The sequence below is a fragment of the Danio aesculapii genome, chromosome 13 (assembly GCF_903798145.1).
Source record: "Danio aesculapii chromosome 13, fDanAes4.1, whole genome shotgun sequence".
NCBI classification, from domain to species: Eukaryota; Metazoa; Chordata; class Actinopteri; order Cypriniformes; family Danionidae; genus Danio; species Danio aesculapii.
The window spans coordinates 13,358,260-13,379,141 of record NC_079447.1 but is presented as its reverse complement, the minus strand read 5'-3'; the positions used below and the strand labels follow the sequence as shown (position 1 = coordinate 13,379,141).

General features: G+C 35.3%; 1 protein-coding gene across 1 annotated transcript in view; it reads right to left on the bottom strand.

The window, feature by feature from the left end:
• Positions 1 to 19,876, bottom strand: part of sfrp5 (secreted frizzled-related protein 5) — a 35,339-nt gene extending 15,463 nt beyond the window's left edge. The window contains exons 1-2 of the mRNA XM_056470739.1: positions 19,123 to 19,876; positions 669 to 746 (exon numbers count right to left, since the gene is read on the bottom strand). Coding sequence (XP_056326714.1) covers positions 669 to 746; positions 19,123 to 19,648 — 604 coding nt within the window. The 5' untranslated portion in view covers positions 19,649 to 19,876. The remainder of the gene's footprint in view (positions 1 to 668; positions 747 to 19,122) is intronic.
• Positions 19,877 to 20,882: the final 1,006 nt, after the last annotated feature.

Below are 20,882 nucleotides of genomic sequence, written 5' to 3'. Positions count from 1 at the left end.
TTCAGTTTGTCCTGGCAAAATTCCCTCAATTTGCCTTTACCCATCATGGCCTCCCAATCATCCCCATCCACCAAATTGGCTCCATCACTGTCTCTCCACTCCACCTATAGCTGGTGTGTGGTGAGCGCACTGGCGCTGTTGTTCTGTGGCTGCCGTCGCATCATTCAAGTGAATGCTGCACACTGGTGGTGGTGTGGAGAGACAACCCCCACCCCCCCTCCTTATGATTGTGAAGTGCTTTGGGTGAATGGCCATACACAATAAATGCACTATATAAATACGCACATTACATTACATTTGATTGTGTGGATGTCTTTTGCTGAATGTTAGGAACTAAAAGATTTAAGCACAACTATTACGATTTTTATCAGTTGTTTATTAAAGTAATATAATTAATATTAATATTTCATTTTTAAAGTATTAATACTGATAATTGTGCAGTAATGCACAGTAGAACAGCCTTAGGTCGTATCTGTTCTTTATCGTAATGTCACCTTTTTTATTTTCCCCTCAAATATTAAAGTGGCCACTTTCCCACACAAGCAAACCGCAGCCTTTCTCATCAATTTTCTCATCACATATTTCTACCATTATGAAGAGAGCGTAACTCTAGAGAGCAGTTATTTAAGTTGTCAAATTTAATGTCTCTATAAAAGTTAATATCTTACCAAAATCACTGGCGCAGTAGTGCTCCATTATGGTGTCGGCTTTCAACTCGTTGTCACAGGGTGGACACACTTTGGAAACTACAGGGGTAAAGAGAAGGAAAGGTGGATAAATTAGTGTCTCGTCAAGTATCAAATAGAAAATGTAGTCATTAGAGACACACACACAAAAACCACAATTTTTGGCATGTAAAGTAGACTTTAATAGATAATAATAAATCTATAAATATCATACAGTATGCTTCAGGTGATGGTGTTTACACTTTTGTGAAATTAATCTTTGAATGGATTATTTTGTAGACATCTCTAAATATTAAAGTTGGCATAAATTAGAGCTGTTATTACATAAATCAGAGTGAAACAGCTTTTCAAATGAGATTAAGAATAATTGTAGAGTGGACCTTGACTTTGTCCATTTGGAATTGGGTGTATTGTTGTGGCTTGCTATTGGTCAGTCTGATGTGAGCGACAGGTTGCCCCGTCCTCCTGCCTACTATTATCACATCATTCGAAAAGAAAAAAAAAAGTGTTGCTTTTGTTGATTATCGTTATTACAGCATGAATGGACATGAATAAAAATGCTTGCATAAAAACAAGATATACAAAGTCAGAATTATTAGCCCCCCTTTGAATTTTTTTCTTTTTCAAATATTTCCAAAATTATGTTTAACAGAGCAAGGAAATTTTCACAGTATGTCTGATAATATTTTTTCTTCTGGAGAAAGTCTTATTTATTTTATTTTGGCTAGAATAAATGCTGTTCTAAATGTTTTAAAATCCATTTTAGGGTCAAAATTATTAGCCCCTTTAGGCTATATATATTTTTGTTTCGATTGTCTACAGAACAAACGATTGTTATACAATAACTTGCCTAATTACCCTAACCTGCCTAGTTAACCTAATTAACCTACTGTAGTTAAGCCTTTAAATGTCATTTTAAACTGTATAGAAGTGTCTTGTAAAATATCTAGTCAAATATTATTTACTGTCATCATGGCAAAGATAAAATAAATCAGTTATTAGAAATGAGTTATTAAAACTATTATGTTTAGAAATGTGTTGAAAAAAAATCTGCTCTCAGTTAAACAGAAATTGGGAAAAAAAAATAAACGGGGCTAATAATTCTGACTTCAACTGTATGTGTGTATATATATATATATATATATATATATATATATATATATATATATATATATATATATATATATATATATATATATGTGTGTGTGTGTGTGTGTGCGTGTGTGTGTGTGTGTCATATACAAACGGCTTAGTTGAATTCAATAGACCAAAAATCCTATTTAAATAAACAGTTTTGTGATTTTCTTCTGTATTCACGTACAGAAATGCAATAATCAGAAGTGAAATAGCACTCTATTGTAATACTATTCATCTTTGTCAAACCTACAAACTTTAGAATGTATTGTGCCCAAATAGTTTATTAATAATAATAATAATAATAATAATAATAATAATAATAATAATTCCTTACATTTATATAGTGTTTTTCTGGACACTCAAAGCGCTTTACACATTGGAGGGAATCTCCTCATCCACCACCAGTGTGCAACATCCCCCTGGATGACATGACAGCAGCCATATTGAGCCAGACTGCACACCACACACCAGCTGATTGATGATGGACAGAGGCCAGTGGGCAAATTTGGCCAGGATGCCAGGGTTACACCCCTACTCATTTTCAAAGGACATATTAGGATTTTTAACGACCACAGAGAGTCAGGATCTCTGTTTAATGTCTCATCCAAAAGATGGCACTGAGCAGTATAGAGTCCCCATAGATATACTGGGGCGTTAGGAACCACACAGACCGCAAGTTGAGTGTCCCCTGCTGGCCTCACTAACACTTTCGGCTTCAACCTAACTTTCCCATGTGGTCTCCCATCCAGGTGTTGACCAGGCACAGCTCTGCTTATCTTCAGTGGGCAACCATGTGAGAGTTGCAGAGAGCTAGCTGCCAGCAACTCACTTAAACATCACAGTTCATAAAAACACTTAGAAATGACTCTTTATGATTGTACTTTGCAGTGACTCCACACATCACGTTCTGAAATCTTATAATCCCAACTCGATCCTGTGATGTGATGAATGCAAATGTCCACATTGCGATGTTAATGCTGAATTGATAGATTGTGCAGCCCTAGTTGAAAGCAAATTCGAATTCTCTCAAAAAGTAATTTCCCAAGTAAAGTTTAACAGAGCAAGGAGATTTTCACAGCATTTTTACTTTACTTTCGTTATTGTCCACAAGTGGAAATTTATCTTTGGCTTCACCACACAACCACATCAGTGTTCAAATTACACACATCACTGAGAAAACAGGCAACACAAATACATTTAATGTCATCATATACGCTGTATCACAACTCATCTATTTCATCTATTTAAAACCCTTTACGTACTTAAACCCAGTATTTAAAATTCTAATGGCAGTCGGCACAAAGGACATTTGATACACGTTTTTCTTTACTTGAGGTTGCCTAAAATGTCATTTTGATGGCAAGAGCTGAAATTTTATATTTAAGGGATGGGAACAATCTTCAATGTTGTATATTTTCTATTATATATTTTTTTCATCTGTTGAAAGTATTATTTATTTATTTTTTTGTTTATTATTATGATCAGTAATATTAACCCCACCCCCTTTTTTGTTGATTGGCTACAAAACAAACCACTATTGTCCAATGACTTGTCTAATTAATCTAACTTAAAAAGTTAACCTAATTTAATCATTTATATTGTACTTTAAGCTGACTAATAAAGGGAATAACGGCGCTACATCAATACTAATGGCCAGTGGTGAAAAGAGTACTAAAAAAAGTCATACTTAAGTAAAAGTACCATTACTTGCCTAAAATGTAGTGCAAGAAGAGTAAAAGTATCTGTTGTAAATATTACTCAAAGTATGAGTAAAAAGTAGCTCTTTCAAAAGTACTCAAGAGTAGAGAGTATTACGCTGTAAAAAGCTGATGCATTTACATGTAATTTGTAGATGTGTGTAAGCGTAACATTCTGTAGTGCATTTAGTTACTGCCCAGCAGGCACACGATGTCATAAGATATTAATACTAGGTTAGATTTAGGTTGTGATGTCAGGTGACTCAAATTCAATGTCTAGCCAGCATCTAAGGACAACGTTATTTTGTCAAATGATGTAGAATTTCAAATGACATTGATATTTGGTTGATTTTAGGTTGTGTTAGAAAGTGACCAAAATTCAACACTAAGCAAACATCTTAAACCACCTTCAAATCGACGTCAAATACTGACATTTATTCATCAGGTATGGCAACCAAAATCCGACATCTGATAGACGTCATAGTGGTAACGTCCACTCAACATCAAGCTGTAACATCATTAGACATTGATATTTGGTTGATTTTAGATTGGACGTTGAACATTGACGTCAGCCTGAGTTCTGACGTCAACCCGATTTTCATTTCCAAATAAAATGCAACATCCCCACGACATTGGGGTACAACGTCAATCTGACATCATGTTGACGTCTTGTGCCTGCTGGGTGTTTAAGGCCATTTCGGTCATCATACAGTAAACATCCTTCATCTTCTCATCAGTGACATGCATCTAAACAGTCTCTGGGTAAAGATTTTGGACATCTTCTTGGACACCTTTAATGGTTCCAAACCATTTGTCTTGAGGTAGTTCATTATGATTCAATTTACCTTGTGCGATTTGATTGGACAGGAATCACAGGACTGATTTTTCTAATCCCCATAGACAAAAACAAAGTAGTGACTGCAGGTTGAAGAAAAGTAGTGGAGTAAAAGTACCGATACTGCATTAAAATGTACTCAAGAGCAAGTAAAAGTACACATTTTTAAAACTACTTAGTAAATTACAAATTTCTGAGAAAAACTACTCAATTACAGTTATTTGAGTATTTGTAATTTGTTACTTTTGTAACGAGTAATCAAATGAACTACAGTTTCCACTGTTACAATAATGTTACCGTTACTAACAATAAAATGCACGTTACTATGATTAAGAACACTGATGAGATTTTTTATGTGAGCTGCGTCTCTCTCAGCCATAGGACCTCTCTTACTCTGGGGTGGGTGTGTGTGTGTTTAGGGCTGGGGCGGGACACATAACCAACCAATCAATGATGATTGGTGTGTCTGTGAACGTGATGTAACTGAAAACGTTATGATTGGCTTAGATTTCCATCGTTTGCCAATCAGAGGCAGAGTAGAGCACTTCTTTTCCTTCGTTGAGGTGAAATGCAAGAATGTTTATGTATCGTACAACTTATGCAGAGGAAAAAAGAGTCTCTGCGTCTGTGACAAGTAATTCTAATCTAATGAAGCACCTCACATCACCACATGCCGCCACAAAATTAGTGGCTACGCAGGTGATAAAGTAAGCTCTGCAACCAAAGGAGGAGACGAAGCCACGACGTCAAAGCAACTAAAACTTAATTTTTCTCCCCTGAAAACACTAATTTCTCACACAGAATTAAACAAAAGAATATCTAGATATTTAGTTGAGGACATGCTGCCGATGTCTCTCACATTGTCCCACAACAACATTAAAATAGTAGATTAGTGTACAATGTTTTATATGTATTTTATTGTCATAGTCACAGTAGTCCCTGGTAATTAGTAACTTTTTTAATTATGTAACTCAGTTACTAACTCTATTTGTGAGAAGTAAATGGTAACTATAACTAATTACTCTTTTAAAGGAACGTGCCCAACACTGAAGCTAACTAACCAGTAATTTGGAAAACAACTAGTAAAATATTATGTATTGTCATCATGGTAAAGACAAAATAAATTAATTATTAGAAATTAGTTGTATAAAAATGTCTTTTAAAAAAAAAAATCTTGCTTCTGTTAAACAACACTTGGGAAATATTCAAAAAATTAATTATTGGCTAATAATTTTGCCTTCAACAGTATGTTTGTGTTCTGCTTGTTATGACCTTTTCACATATTTTATTTTCAATTTAGTATAATACCAGCTCATATTTTGCCTTTTATCTCTTTCGTTGAATAACCAATTGTGTCTTTTGAATGTTAAAAATTGTTCATTTTTATTCATGCATTTTATTTATGCATTCATCATATTTTGGGATGCACCGTTATGGAAATTTTCACCGATACCGATAACTCTTTAGATTTGAAGACCGATAGCCGATAGGTTAGCTGATATCTATGATTTTTCTGCATGATTGCAAAAACAAAAGGCAAACGTATAAAGTGAGCAACTGATTTTATTTTAAAATCTTAATCTCTAAGCTAATGTTTTCTATGGCCAATTTTCTTTTATATAAATAAAATCTACATAAAATATAACACAATAAATAAAGCACCCATATCAATGAACATAAACCAAATAAGCAGCAGACATCAAGCGTGTGCAAATAATGCATAATTTAATGGCTAAAAGATATCGGCTTAATTTTGTTGTCAAACCGATAACAACCGATATTAAAAATAGCCGATATTAATATGGGCACTGATATATCGTGCATCCCTAATCATATTTCACCAAGGACCACTGACTACTGTAGTTTCAATCGTTTCAGAGAAAAGATTTATGTATCTTTCAAGAGTCAATCAAAGAAACAAAAGGTCAAATGTTTCATATTTACTCCAATTTTGCGCTGGCCAGTCAAATAATCTCTCATGTGACTGTGTTAATTCTAAGAGCTCTAATAGGGGTTTGGTTTGGTGGGTTTCTCTGCGGTGCTATACTCACGCGGGGCAGCGGGCCAGTGCTAATGGAGCTTAATCCACAGCGTTTGAACACATGAGAGGGGGAGAGTTTTGGCAGCTGCTCACTTTATTTCCTCACAGACGCAGGAAAGTTATAAAACAAGATTAAGACTTTCGGTGGTTCATCTGCTGATCTGTCGTATCCGACTGCATATCGCTGGATCCTAATAAAGTGCGAGGAAAATGTTGCTTGCCTGGCCAAATGACAGGATGTTATAGAAAGCTGAATATTTCACACTCGCTGCAGACGTACGAAGACGAATGCAGAGGTAAACTTTTAATAGGTGGACGCGAAAACATTCCTCTCGGCCGTTTGACAGTGTAAATGTTCACTGGAACATGCAAACAGCTGTACATGACCCTGGAGCTGATAGTTATTTGCTGATGTTATTTTGGACTGTAGATATGTCTCACACACGCACACACACGCACACAGAGTGAAAATGGAGATGTTTATTCTGCCACCTACTGGGGGTTGGCTTTCTGTTCGATGGAGTTCTGTGTTACTGTACAAGACACAAACTGTACACACTCAGAAAATAAATAATAATAAAGGTTGTTTCTATGCACATTTGGGTCAAATATGTAAAACTCAATCATCAGGTTAAATTTGGAATCAGATTAAATTATAAATGCAGTCCAGTGAAGTTGTGTTGTTTCATAATTTACCCATTTGATCGAGTATATTTTACATGATTAGTGCAAAACATAATTATACCATTTCATTCTTTATATTTTATATTTTCTCTACACTACAACACCTGCACACACGTCATCATATGTGTTCGCGATCTCTTGCTTCATATGAGATAGATGATTGCGACTGCTGTAGTTATTCCAGTTGCGTTATTTTTTTGTATTTATCTTCAGAAAATCACTTAAGGCAACAATATCATGTTATCATAACAATATAATGTGACAATAAGCTCGTAACTATACTGTGTATTTACACCATGGCCATATTCATCTATGAAAAACACCAAAAACAACATTAACATTTTAGCAGACACTGTAAAAAGCTCATTCCCAGCCACTAGACTTTCCTGACAGGGTATTCAAGTGTCATCGAGTGACAGAAACGAATGACAGCATTTTTTTTTAAAGCATGACGGTAAAACACGAACACGGTTATGAATTTATTGAAACATGTGCTTGTGTGTTGTAAAAATCGCAATAATGACAAAAAATTTATTTGTGCATCTCCTGACTTCCGTGTGAAGCTATGCTGACGTTTTAGCTGGAAATTTTCTTACCGTTTGGTTTCGAGTGTGGTCCTGAAAACTCTCTGTTTAAAGGGTTATCTAGCCCTTCTCCCATAGCCCTACGCCTTCAAGCTAAAGAGAATTGGGACACCCCTATCTCTTTACGTGAACACGCAAAACGAGGAGTAGGGGAAAGGGTTAAGGGGTAGAATTGGGATTGGGCCTTACTTAATATTGAGGAAAAAGCCCCAATGTCTGCAGCCACGCCTTCTTTTTCAAATATCTCTGTTTTCCCCCATCCACATTAACATGGAGCAGCAGCGTTTTAAAATGAAAACGGTCTCTTCAGCATTTTTAAAAAGCTCTGTTTTCAGCGCTAGAAAACTCCGGCATAGTGTGGACGGATGGTGAAATCGTAGCAAAACTTATGCGCTTTAAAGCTAAAAAGTATTAGTGTAAACATGGCCTAAGTTAAGCCTTTAAATTGAATTTTAAGCTGAATACTTGCAAAATAACATGTCAATTATTATATGTCATCATAGCAAAGAAAAAATTAAGTAATTATTAGAAAATATTTTTCAAAACTACCAAAAGTTGAAGAAATCTTCTTTCTCTCCAGCACTTGGGAAATATTTGATATAAAATGCATGTGTAAGTATGTATTATCTTCTGCAAACGGTTATTTTGCTTGGATTTTCCTTTCTACAAAGTATCTGATGGTTTTGATTCAGTTATTATTATTGTCCTTCCTCCAGCTGACTGAACCTATCCGGGTGTGTTTTCCAGTTTTCAAAGCTTCCGGGCTCCTATCACATCATCGATCCGCTTAACCGAGTAATTAGGAAGAATGCAGGATGTGGCTTGTGAAGATTTGGAAAAGTCATTCCGTTATAAAATACCAAAAGCTCTATTGGATCCCTCTGACAGAACAAACCATGACCAGATTGGCCAAAGCTTGAAATTCCCCATTGAAATCAACCGCACAATGATCTGTGTGTGTGTTATATCTGATCTCTGAGGTGGCGAATGTGATTTTGCCATTTACTCGGCGCAGGTCCACCCTTCCAGCGCACAAAAAAAGCATCTGGTAACAAGAACTTACATGGCTCGTCCCCAGACTCCCCCTTCCAGGTTAAAAAGCAAGGGTCAGAGTTTATCACCCCAGCCTCGAGCGCAGCCTCAGCGCTAGATAATGAGGCGAGAGGTCAGAGGTCGCCAGGCTTCAGTGCACAGGTCGTGGGGAGTTGAACCCCTCTGTAAGTTTCAACCGTCACTTGGTCCCAGAGCAGAGATTCCCATACATTGAGTGTTGGGGCGGGCGGGAGACTGGCACACACTTAGCGTGTGTGGAAGCAGCTTTATGTCGCACTCTCAATCAGACTTGCAGGTCATAGCGAGCTGCATTCTTCAAGCCCAATGTCTTATTTGCACTGCAGAGTGATTTATTGTTTTTCAGGGTGACTCGCTGGCTGGATGCCCGGAAGAAACTGAGCCAAAGCATGTGTCAGGAGACTGAGCGAGGGTTATTCTGCAAACCCATGTTTTGCAAGAAGTGGCAGTTCACAGGTTCACTGAGTGCTATCAGAGAATTTCTGCTTATTTTATTATTATTATTTAATTCCTACAGTAGATGTCCTGTTAAAAAGCTCAACTGAACAGCTTGTGGAAAAATCTTTAGTGACACATTTAGAAGCTCTGTACTTAGGCAGTTTCTGCAATCTAAAACCATTGTCAGGTATCCCAAAAATGTGAATGATTTTTATTTATTTATTTATTTTTGACCAATAGATTATAACCAAAATGCTATTTATTGCTCCCATTTCAGGGATAGTTTGTAAGATTTGCACATCTTATTTAACAATTTTAACTTTATTTTGTACAATTAAGAGTTGATCGATTTAATCAATTGAAATTAATTGGTTTATTTGGATAAAACTGATTTAATCATTTTGTGTCATGTTCCCAGCTGATTGAAAGTAGCAGGTGTATTTTAGTTCATACATTTATATTTCACAATTCTTGCTGATTTCAAATGTGTGTATCTATTTTATATATACAGGTGAAGTCAGAATTATTAGCCTCCCTTTGATTTTTTTTTTTTCTTTTTAAAATATTTTCCAAATGATGTTTAACAGAGCAAGGACATTTTCACAGCATGTCTAATAATATTTAAATTTTTCTTCTGGAGAAAGTCTTATTTGTTTTATTTCGGCTAGAATAAAAGCAGTTTCAAACATTTTAAGGTCAATATTATTAGCCCCTTTAAGCTAGATATATTTTTTAATTGTCTACAGAACAAACCATCATTATACAATAACTTGCCTAATTACCCTAACCTGGCTAGTTAACCTAATTAACCTAGTTAAGCCTTTAAATGTCACTTTAAGTTGTATAGAAGTGTCTTAAATATCTAGCAAAATTTTATGTACTGTCCTCATGGCAAAGATAAAAGAAATCAGTTATTAGAAATGAGTTATTAAAACTATTATGTTTAGAAATGTGTTGGAAAAATCTTCTCTCCATTAAACAGAAATTGGGGAAAAAAATAAACAGGGGGACTATTACTATTACTAGTATAGCTCTTACTAGATATACTACAAACTTCCTGCAGGTGTTGAAGCAAGTTGGAGCTAAACTCAGCAGGACACCGGAAGTAGCAAAATTTCATACGTTGACGTTCAATTTTTAGGCATTCTCTACATTTCCTAGGCATTCTATAGAATGCGGGATTTCACACATTGCCGGTAACATGTTTATATGTTTATGAAGTTATCACAAGGAATATTTCTCAGTTGACCACACATTCAAGACAAAAGACTCATTTTTAATGATTTAAAGAAAGTAACTGAAAGGTTTACCTGTTTTCAAAACAAAGGGTCTTTTTCTTAAATTGTTATCCAAAACAAAAGTTATATATTCAAACAAACTTTTATATTTTTGCTACAAAACTTTACAATCTTTTTACAAAAATATTTGTATTAGTAGCGCTTGACGTGAATAGTCTCTTTACAATGAATTACTTGATGTCTTACACCAGGGGTCTCAAACTGACAGCCCGCGGGCCATTTGCGGCCCTCCCTCCTTCTCTCTCCGGCCCACAACTGACGTCAAAATATAACGAGATTCGGCGAACCAATATATATATATATTTTTTTTTTTTTGAATTACTATCATAGGTGTGCAGTTGCATATAGCCACTTGTGGGTTTTGACCCTCCACCTACTGGACATTTAAAGTGCTTTACTGTATGTTTGGGTTACTTTCGGTTTCTCTCAGCATGCGGCCAAAAGTAGTGCACATGCAGATTATTTCTGCAGCTGATTTAAACGTTGAAATAAATGTTCGTAAGTGCTTTATTTTTACTAAAGCTCTATTTTTGAAAATATTCCAGGGTCATTTGATTATAATCAGTTTTATACCACCTGTATTTTGTTGTACAAACACCTCTTCATGGCTTACACGTTATGTTGGTGGTGTAAATATGATAATTTTGCTAATATTCAATTCAGATGGTCTCATTTAATAGATTTTTCCTCATATGCATATTAAGATTTGTATAAAAAAATGTGCATTAGTATAATTTTACTGCTGGCTTAATTGAACATGTTAAAGTAAATGTGAATATATACATACTTTTCCCCTCTTTGTTGTAGTTTTACAAAAAGAAAGATATTGAGAAGAACAATGGCCAGTAAAGTCACTGAAGTTACCCAAACTGCTTTCTGCTATTTTACACTATCAGTTCAACTTTTGATTAAGCAACAATTGATTGGGACATAATAATTCATAATTAATATTACGCCTATTATTAAATTGTAGTATTTTCATAGCAATTACTACCCTTTCAATATGCACAACAAGTAACAAAAAGAAGGAGCTTTGACTGCATACTCTGGAGAAGAATGTCTGAGTGCATCAAATACGTCAGGCTTCCACTTTTTTCGTGTGCTAGAATGTTAAAGCAGCCCTCCTATTAATTGTCAGTAACTGATATAGCCCTCCACCAATAACAAGTCACATAACAATGGATAAACCTGTCTGCTAAATGACTAAAGGTAAAGTTCATTTATATACACTCACCGGCCACTTTATTAGGTACACCTGTCCAACTGCTCGTTAACAAAAATGTCTAATCAGTCAATCACAATCTGCTGCAGTTTAAGCTGAACATCAGAATGGGGAAGAAAGGTGATTTTTCTGATGGCTACTTCCAGCAGGATAACGCACCATGTCATAAAGCGCGAATCATCTCAGACTGGTTTCTTGAACGTGACAATGAGTTAACTGTACTCAAATGGCCTCCTCAGTCACCAGATTTCAATCAAATAGAGCACCTTTGGGATGTGGTGGAACGGAAGATTCGCATCATGGATGTGCAGCTGACAAATCTGCAGCAACTGCATGATGCTATCATGTGAATATGGACTAAAATCTCTGAGGAATATTTCCAGTACCTTGTTGAATCTATGCCAGGAAGGATTAAGGCAGTTCTGAAGGCAAAAGGGAGTCCAACCCGGTACTAATAAGGTGTACCTAATAAAGTGGCTGGTAAATGTAGGGCTTGTATGTATATGAATAAATGGAAAAACCATTACAGCCCTGGTCTCCCCTATTGTTCATCTAAAGTTTATAAAGCACATTTAAAATGTCATCAAAAACAATAAGCAATGACATCTATCACTGAGAACTTTTCACAGTTTTTCTCTTGGATAAAGTGTAGGTGGATGATGTTTTTAAGTCCTCACTGTTTCCTCTTCCTACATGTGTTTCCGTGTCCGAGCGATTTCCGCATCGCTGACTCTCTCTATCACAGTTTATGGGGAAAATGTTCTGTTTAAACTATGCGCAGGTCATAATTTTATGGCTCATTTGGACCCTTGAAGTTATGAGCAGCAACACTTTGGACATAAAACATTAATCAGGATGAAAAACTGCTGTGATTTATGTCTGTTTAAATGTGCAGTGAGCGGAGACAGAGCCAGCTTTACATGTCTTTCCCAGTCGCCCCTCAGGCAGCATCGCCTCTGCTTTCACCACAGTAAGGCTAACAATGCAACACACATTCACTATGAGACTATGGGTCTTGTGTTTAGCCAAAAATGTATTATCTCAGTACTGTACAATGTCGTCCTTGAATCCTTTAGGTAATGTAACCCACCAGTGTCATCATGATTTTCAAACTGGTTTACAGTGACTCAACTTTATTATCCTGTTTAGGGAAACTAAAAATGCAGCAAGGTGCCATAATACAGGCGAAGTTCCATGTACACATTACCAAGTTTTTACCTTAAAACTCTAAAACGACGTCCTAATGGCAACAACTGAAACGCAGAATACAATGGGTGATCTGGAGAGCATAAGATACCCCGGGGCTCTGTTTAAGACATTTAGGTCTTTGGTAAACGAGTCATTGGCCCAGTTTGGTTAAAACCGATAATCTTGCCTGCCACCTTCACAAGGCTACTTAACTTAACTGTTCTTATTTGACAGATTCAGATTACTGTACCAAGCTACAATGCTTTATGTAAAATGTTTGCTTTCTAACACAAAGGTGTAATAAAACCGCAAATATAATGTTTTCCAGACAGGTCTCCACAGACACGCCCCTTCATTCTTCAGTAAGCACATAATCTCTTTAAAAGATAAAGATATTATTAAATATTATAATTTTTTTAAATTATTTACACAATAATGACCATGCTATTTTACATTTGATTGTTCAATTTTTTGTGCTGTTTGACTCCATAGAAAACCATAAAGCGTTCTTTATTTGACTTATTTGCTCTGTAGTGTTTATATAGGCTTGTAATTTATAACACTTCATGCAGATGCACTGCATAGAAAAAAACTTGATCACCCCGGTTAATCTTAATTCATGAAATCTTTCCCAATAGAGCGATTCAAATCATCTACTGAAATTATTTTCATATTGTTATATATATCGCAGCAAAACAAAATATCGCAATGTCAGAGTTTTCCAATGTCGTGCAGCTAAAGTCACACCATTAGGTTAAATCGGTTTCACTAAAATGACCTGCTGCTGCATATTAAACTGCGATCTGAGAACGTATTTTATGATAATAAGTTGCATGATTCAGCATTAACGTCTCCTGGATGTGGTAATAAGATTTTTTTAAAGAGCCTCTTATTTTGCTGTTTGTATAACACTATCTTACAGCAGTTCGTAACTTTTTGATTTAGTGGCTAATTTGTATGAAATCATAGGTTCTCATTTGTACAATTTAGTACGATTTGCATATCCCCTCGGATGGCTTGGTTTAGAGGTGGGGTTGGGTGCCACACTTCTTTAAAAATCATGTATTTTTGTATGTCTAAACTCGTACAAATTGATACGAATTAGCCACTAAATGGACACAACGTAAAATAGTTACATTTCCACATGAGATCATGCTGGTTTTTAGGAAAAAAAGTATTTTAATTGTATAATGAATAATGTTGTTTATAGAGTCATGTTGATACAATGTCCAGTCTGATTGACTGGAATGTACACAGCCTGTTTGTTTTATTTTCTACCTTTTTTTGAGCCAAATAAATTGTCTCAATTTCAATATCAAAATGAAACCCTAAAAAAATTCTGTAAAATTTATGCTTTAAACCCAACGGCATCATCAAAAAGAGCAACAAACATGCAGTTTTTCCAGCAGGTTTCAACAAACACGCCCCTCTTCTACCATTGGTCATCAGTTTCTGAAAAATTTTCCAAAAAAATGATGTGTTTCCGTGTGTCAGCTTTAAACGCAAATAGAATAAAAAGATTCAGGTAAGTGGTTGCAAACAATTTATATGGGCTGAATTTAAACAAATTAAATTTAGTAATGTTCAACTTAATTTGTTTGTTTAAATTCAACCCATATTGTTTGCAACAACTTACCTTAAAAGAAATTTGCAAATCCAATGATAATGTTAAATCATAGCTTTCCAATATAAATTGTATATGAAGCTGATACGATTTGCACATATTTTGATGTCTTCTGTTTACAGAATGAAATATGCCTTCAAATATGATTTAGCAGACTGTATATTTGCCATCAGTCTTAAAAGACAGCCTGCTTGTTCTATTATTTGTAAAATCCTTTCTCCTAAATGTATAAAATCATTAACATTTTACAATAAGGTTGTATTAGTTAATGTTGGTTAATGTATTTACTAACACTGACAAAGAATGAGCAATACATGTATTACAGTATTTGTTTATGTTAGTTAAGGGAAGTAAAGTGGTTCATGTTTACTTACGGTGCATTAACTAATGATAACAAGCATGAATTTGGATTTAACTACCTTTAACTACCCCACCAAGAAAAAAAATGTTTGGATTGCATTTCTTAACTCCTTATGCCGCTAGTTAACACACTCAATGCATGTTTTTTTCAACACATCCCATATTTTCTAAAATATCAGCCACTACCAAATGGTTGATATGTCGGTTTATGGTAAAAGTACTGGGCTTAATACATATACTATGAAAAATCTGAAAATATGAAGTGTAAGACCAATTTATTTTACAAAAATATTCAAAATAAAACATTTTTGAATACCAAATCACTTTTATTTTTTTGAAGTGCCATACAATATTTCAGATTCTCATTTAACATGTTTTTTTGTTTTTTTTATTGTTTTTTTTTTTACAATAAAACCAAAATTAAGTGTAGTAGTGCAACAGGATTATGTTTGTAAACCAACTATAGTGTGTGTGTGTAAGCCATTATTTAAAACAGTCATTCTTTAAATGACTTTAACAGTCATTATTCAAAACAGTAAAAACATGGTCAACCGTTAGGTAGAAGGGCAGGCAAAGGGTAAATAAGGCATTAGTGAATGTTGAACTGTGATTAATAAAGCCTGTACACAAGTATTTTTCATACACTGTAAAAAAATTATGTAAATGACCATAAACTTTCCATAGTTTCTGATCCATGTTTTTGTTTTTTCCCATTTATTTATGTTTTTCTATTGCATTATGATACCCTGATCTTTCTTCCAACAACTTTTAAGCTTGAAAAGTTTGAAAAGTGACTTGTATTAACATATTTGACAGTTTAAAGTGATCTATTATCTGGGTTGGTGTTACAGTACAAACACCTTGTAATGAACTGCTAGTGTATTTTCTGTTATTTTACAGGCTTATTTGTCTATGTATTATTTCTTGTACATTATTTTATTTCAAACTACTAAAATGTCAATCAAAATTTTCAACATCAAAAGCCGACAGAGCAAAGATCAAGGTCTCGTAATGCAATCCGCAACTGTAAATAAACAGAAAACCCTTAATTGTTAATTAACAGATTTGTTTTACAACATACTTAGAGTTTATGTTAGTAAATACATTAACTAAAATAAACTAATGAAACCTTATTTTATAGTGTAACCATAAAATCTAAACTCGAGCTAATCTGAGGAGCCAATTGAATTGTATTTATTTTAAGAAATTCTTCTATTTGTAGGATAAATAATATTTTTAAGAGTCTTTTTATTGCACTGTCCGTTGTGATTTACTGGAATCTATCATTTACTCGCAGCCTCCAGAAACAGCCTGCGAAACAAGTCTGTGGCTCTGGCTGTGAACGGGCCTCATCCCAGCGATTCACCTCAAACCACAGGGGAAAAAACAGCTCTTCATGTGTCCCTGCTCTGCCGCTGGTGTGTGTCGGAGCTGAAGACTGCAGGCCGTGTCAAACGAGGGGTTTGTGCTGTCATGTTATCTCTAGAGTCCTGTTTCACGTCGATGTGCACGCTCACCAAAACACGCATCGCTCTCTATAAATGCCTGGCCACCGTCCGGCTGCGATATGGAAAGCACATTTCACTCGGTTCTGCTAGTTTTCAAACTCTCAGTATCATGTAATTTCAGAACCGCTATGGTTGTAATCGATATTGTCTCGAAGGTCCCTCTACTTGCTCTTGCGTTTGCTGAAATTTTAAGGAGCTTATTTTTCCAACAGAAGCCAAGCTACTTAACTTGGAAGTATGAAAACAGTGTCGTGGAGTCACTTTTTTTTTTCTTCTTTCAAAAGCCCCTTTTTTTCTACGCTGAGAACACTGTAATCCATCAAATCTGTGCAGGGAAGAAGTAAGCCGTGTGCATGTTTACACAAATGATTATTACTAAATCGCCACATACCACAGGCTTCTATTGTTTTTATATACATTTTTTTATGTACTGTAGTGATATATAAATGATTCAAACCTTACCCACACTGTAAAAAAATGACAACAAAAAATTTCATTTTGTTTTAACAAGTTTTAGCAAGTTAATCAGGTTTTAATTACATTTTTTAGGTTATACAAAGTTTAATTTAATATTTTAGTCCATTTGACTGTTGTACAGTTGCAATCAGAATTATTAACCCCCTGAATTATTAGCCATTTTTGTTTAACGATTTTTTCAACAAATTTCTAAACATAATAGTTTTAATAACTCATTTCTAATAACTGATTTATTTTATCTTTGTCATGATGACAGTACATAATATTAGATATTTTTTAAGACACTTCTATACAGCTTAAAGTGACATTTAAAGGCTTAACTAGGTTAATTAGGTTAACTAGGCAGGTTAGGGTGATTAGACAAGTTATTGTATAATGATGGTTTGATCTGTAGACTATTAAAAAATATAGCTTAAAGGGGCTAATAATATTGACCTTAAAATGTTTTTAAAAAATTAAAAACTGATTTTATTCTAGCCGAAATAAATGAAAATTTCCTTGCTCTGTTAAACATAATTTGGAAAATATCTAAAAAAGAAAAAAACATTTCAATGGGAGTTTAATAATTTTGATTGCAACTGTAAGAAAAGTTATTTGATTTAACTAAAAAATTTAAGGCAGGAATTAGTTTTTTTTTTTTTTTTTTTTTTACAGTGAATAAAATAAGAATACTGTCTCTTTTATAATATAAAGATGTACCAAATGGACACTTTAAGTTTTCTGTTTTATGAAAGTTCCTTATATATCAGTTCAGTTGTTTTAATACTTTATAGTTTATATACAGTACTCAGCATATATACGTACACCCCTCACAAATCTATCTTTTTATATAGGAAGCTTTATAATATCATATTTGTGCATATACATTAGATTAATCAGTATTGAAGCCAAATCTGGTCCAAAAACTAGTACACCCAAATATATATGTTATAGAAAAATATTGAATAAAAGGAATTTAAAAAGAGAAGAAATCAAGAGAAGCCAAACAATTGAAAAATTATGTAGGTTGTAATTTATTTTTGCACTATTTTGCTTGAATTTAATTGTATTATCTTTCAGTTTCTAAATATGTTTGGTGACTAAAATACTATTTTCATAAATATATCTGTTTAATAAATCTGTTTTGTTTAAATGCACCAAAATACATTGCCTATATTCACTGAGAAATGGATAAAAATATTTATTTTCAAAATGGGGTGTACTTAATATGCTGAGCACTGTAAATATTAAAAAAAAAACAAAAAAAACTGCATTTTACAGTAAACATGATTCATTTTAAGCACAACATACAGTGTGATACATTAGTTTATGAATCATTTTGCCTATAATTTTTTGTAGTGTTTTTACAAATAAGCCAATGAACACATACACTGTAAAAGATGCAGGGTTCCACACAATTCATTCATTTCATCTCAACACAAATCGATTAAGTTAACTTTTTTTTGTTTTTGCAAGTTTAAGTTGATTGAAGATAAAACAATTAAGTTATCCCTCAAAAACCCTCAAGAATTGGGTTGATTCAGCTTAATATAAATAAGTAGTTTGAACAAGCAGCAAAAAAATTTTGGAGTGTATGAAGCTGATAAAGAACAGGGTTCATTTATTTCTTCATTTATAATGTTATAATTCATATATAATTGTAATATAATATTGATTTAGCAATGTCCCTAAGTTTTCCCTGAGCACTAACTACACTCCCCTTTCTTTCTCTTTTAGAAAAGTCCTTCTCATCTCAGTGAGGCAGAGTAATGTTCAACTTTTCAGACTAATTAGTGATCCAAAGGGTTTGGCTGCCTGGCTAATTGGAAACCTAAATGCACGATTAAACAAAGAGAGAGAGGCAAGGCGCAGCAGGAACGCTCCTCTCCACATTCCACATGAGATGTTTGCTTTAGATAGTGAAAGTTTTTTTGTCCTTCCAAGAGCTTTCCTTAATTTTACTTTCTCAAGAGCCTCAGGCTAAATAAAAGATGAGGAAGTTCACCAATGAGCCTTATTGTATATAAAATAAGAAGGTTTAAAAATAAAGCAAGTGCTAATGCTTGAAGAACATACATATAAAAATGTAATATTTCTTTAAGACTTTTTGAAACATTTTTTTATAAATTACAGATTTTGGGGCTTTTTTGTTGCTGTTTTTGAAAATATTAATTTAGGTTTGTCATATATGCTGTGCACTCTTTACATAAGATATCTCCTTTGCCATTTTTAGGCAATAATATTTTCATAAAATGTCAAAATTCTAAAACCACAATATTCTTGCAGGTCCTACCTGGAGTCTGTGTGGCGTGTCCAGCAGAGAACTGCATAGGAATGCATAGATCATTGTCGATGGGGAACTTCTCACACTGTAGCATCTCCGGCCAGGGAAAGCCGTAGGTCTCCATGACCGGGGCGCAGCTGTCCCGCACTGCTTCACACAGAGACCTGCAGGGGTAGATGGGCCGGTCCAGGCACACCGGAGCAAACAGTGAGCAGAGGAACACCTGCGTGTCAGCGTGGCATCGCTTTGCCAGAAGCGGCACCCAGCTGCCCGCCTGCTGCTTGACCTCAGGCATGGTCTCGTGGTCCAATAGGTTTGGCAGGCGCATCTTTTTGTAGCCCACGTTGTAGCAGAGCCGCAGGTCGGCTGGGATATCCACACATTGCGGCTGCTTGGCATAGAAGCGGCCGTTGTGGAAATTGTCCGACTGCCAGCTGTAATAGTCATACTCCTCTGCCGAAGCGGCTGAAGTGAGCAGAACCAGCGCCAGGGTCACAGCCTGGGTCAGAGACACCTGCCTCTTCAGCTCCGCCATCCTCTGCTGTGATTCAGAAGGGGAACGGGGGGTAAGTGTTAAGTCAAAATCTTCAAAACCTAAATTTTAATCCTTTTTTGTTGTGTTTGAGAAATAAAGTAAAAATCTGAGTTTTCCCTCCTTTTCTGCGTCTGTCCTGTGGTTTAACAGAAACTGTAGCAGAGCTCTTGTCTAGTTTGACTCAAGTGCACCTAGTGTGTAAAAGCCAGTGGACTCAGGGCCCTATGAGCTGACAAGCCCTGAGTAACTCGCCCACCCACCTCCCACTGGTTTCCCCTGTCCACTATAAGCCCCGCCCCCTCTCAAAGACTCATCCAACCGCAGCGCACTGGGCGGGACCCCTGCAGCCCACCCCCCTCGCAGACTCTTGAGCAGGCAGACCAAGCAGTCATTCAGTTTCTCTTTAGGACACACTGTGGTTTTCCACTCTCGTCTTGTGCGCTCCCCTTTCACATTCTGCTTGATTAGGAAATGATCAGAACAACATTCAGGTCAGGGCTGTGCTGTGCTGTTTAAGAAATGCTAATGCTGCTGCTGGATGTGAATGGACGCCAGCTTTCTCTCTCTCTCTGTCTCCTTCTATCATTCGCTGTCACACTGTGAGGCCCAGAATTCAACCCACAGACAGCCAGCAGCAGGGGGCCGTGCTGCCATATTACAGCCACACAAATTGAGAACTGACACTGACAGATCTTTATCTGTTAGCACTTTTGTGTTTGTCTGTTTTATTTTTGTGTGGCGAATGTGATTGTTTGTTTCTGTTAAGTGAAATCAGACATTGTCTGTGTTGGTTATCTGAAGTAAAACAGAGATTTTGCTCATATCTCATAAGAACTGACATATTTATCCCAGTCAAAAGTTTAGGATCAGTACGATTTTTTAGTTCACTCAAAAAATATTTTTGCTGCTTGTTCAAACAACTTTTATTCAAATGAGCTGAATCAAGCTGAATTCCTGAGTTTTTAATTAATTGTATTATGTTCAGTCCACTTAAGTTTGTAAAAAAACTATTAAGTTAACTTAATCGATTTATGCTGGGACAACATGAAGGAATTGTGTGGAATGCAGCATTTTTTACAGTGTGTTTTCTTTTTTTTTTTTGAAGGGGCTTATTCTGCTCACCAGTGCAGCATTTATTTGATTAAAAAAAAGTTGTATATCAAAAGTTCTGTTCATCAAGGTGGCGTTTATTAAATGAAAAAAAAAAAGTCAAATTGTTACATTTATTTATAAA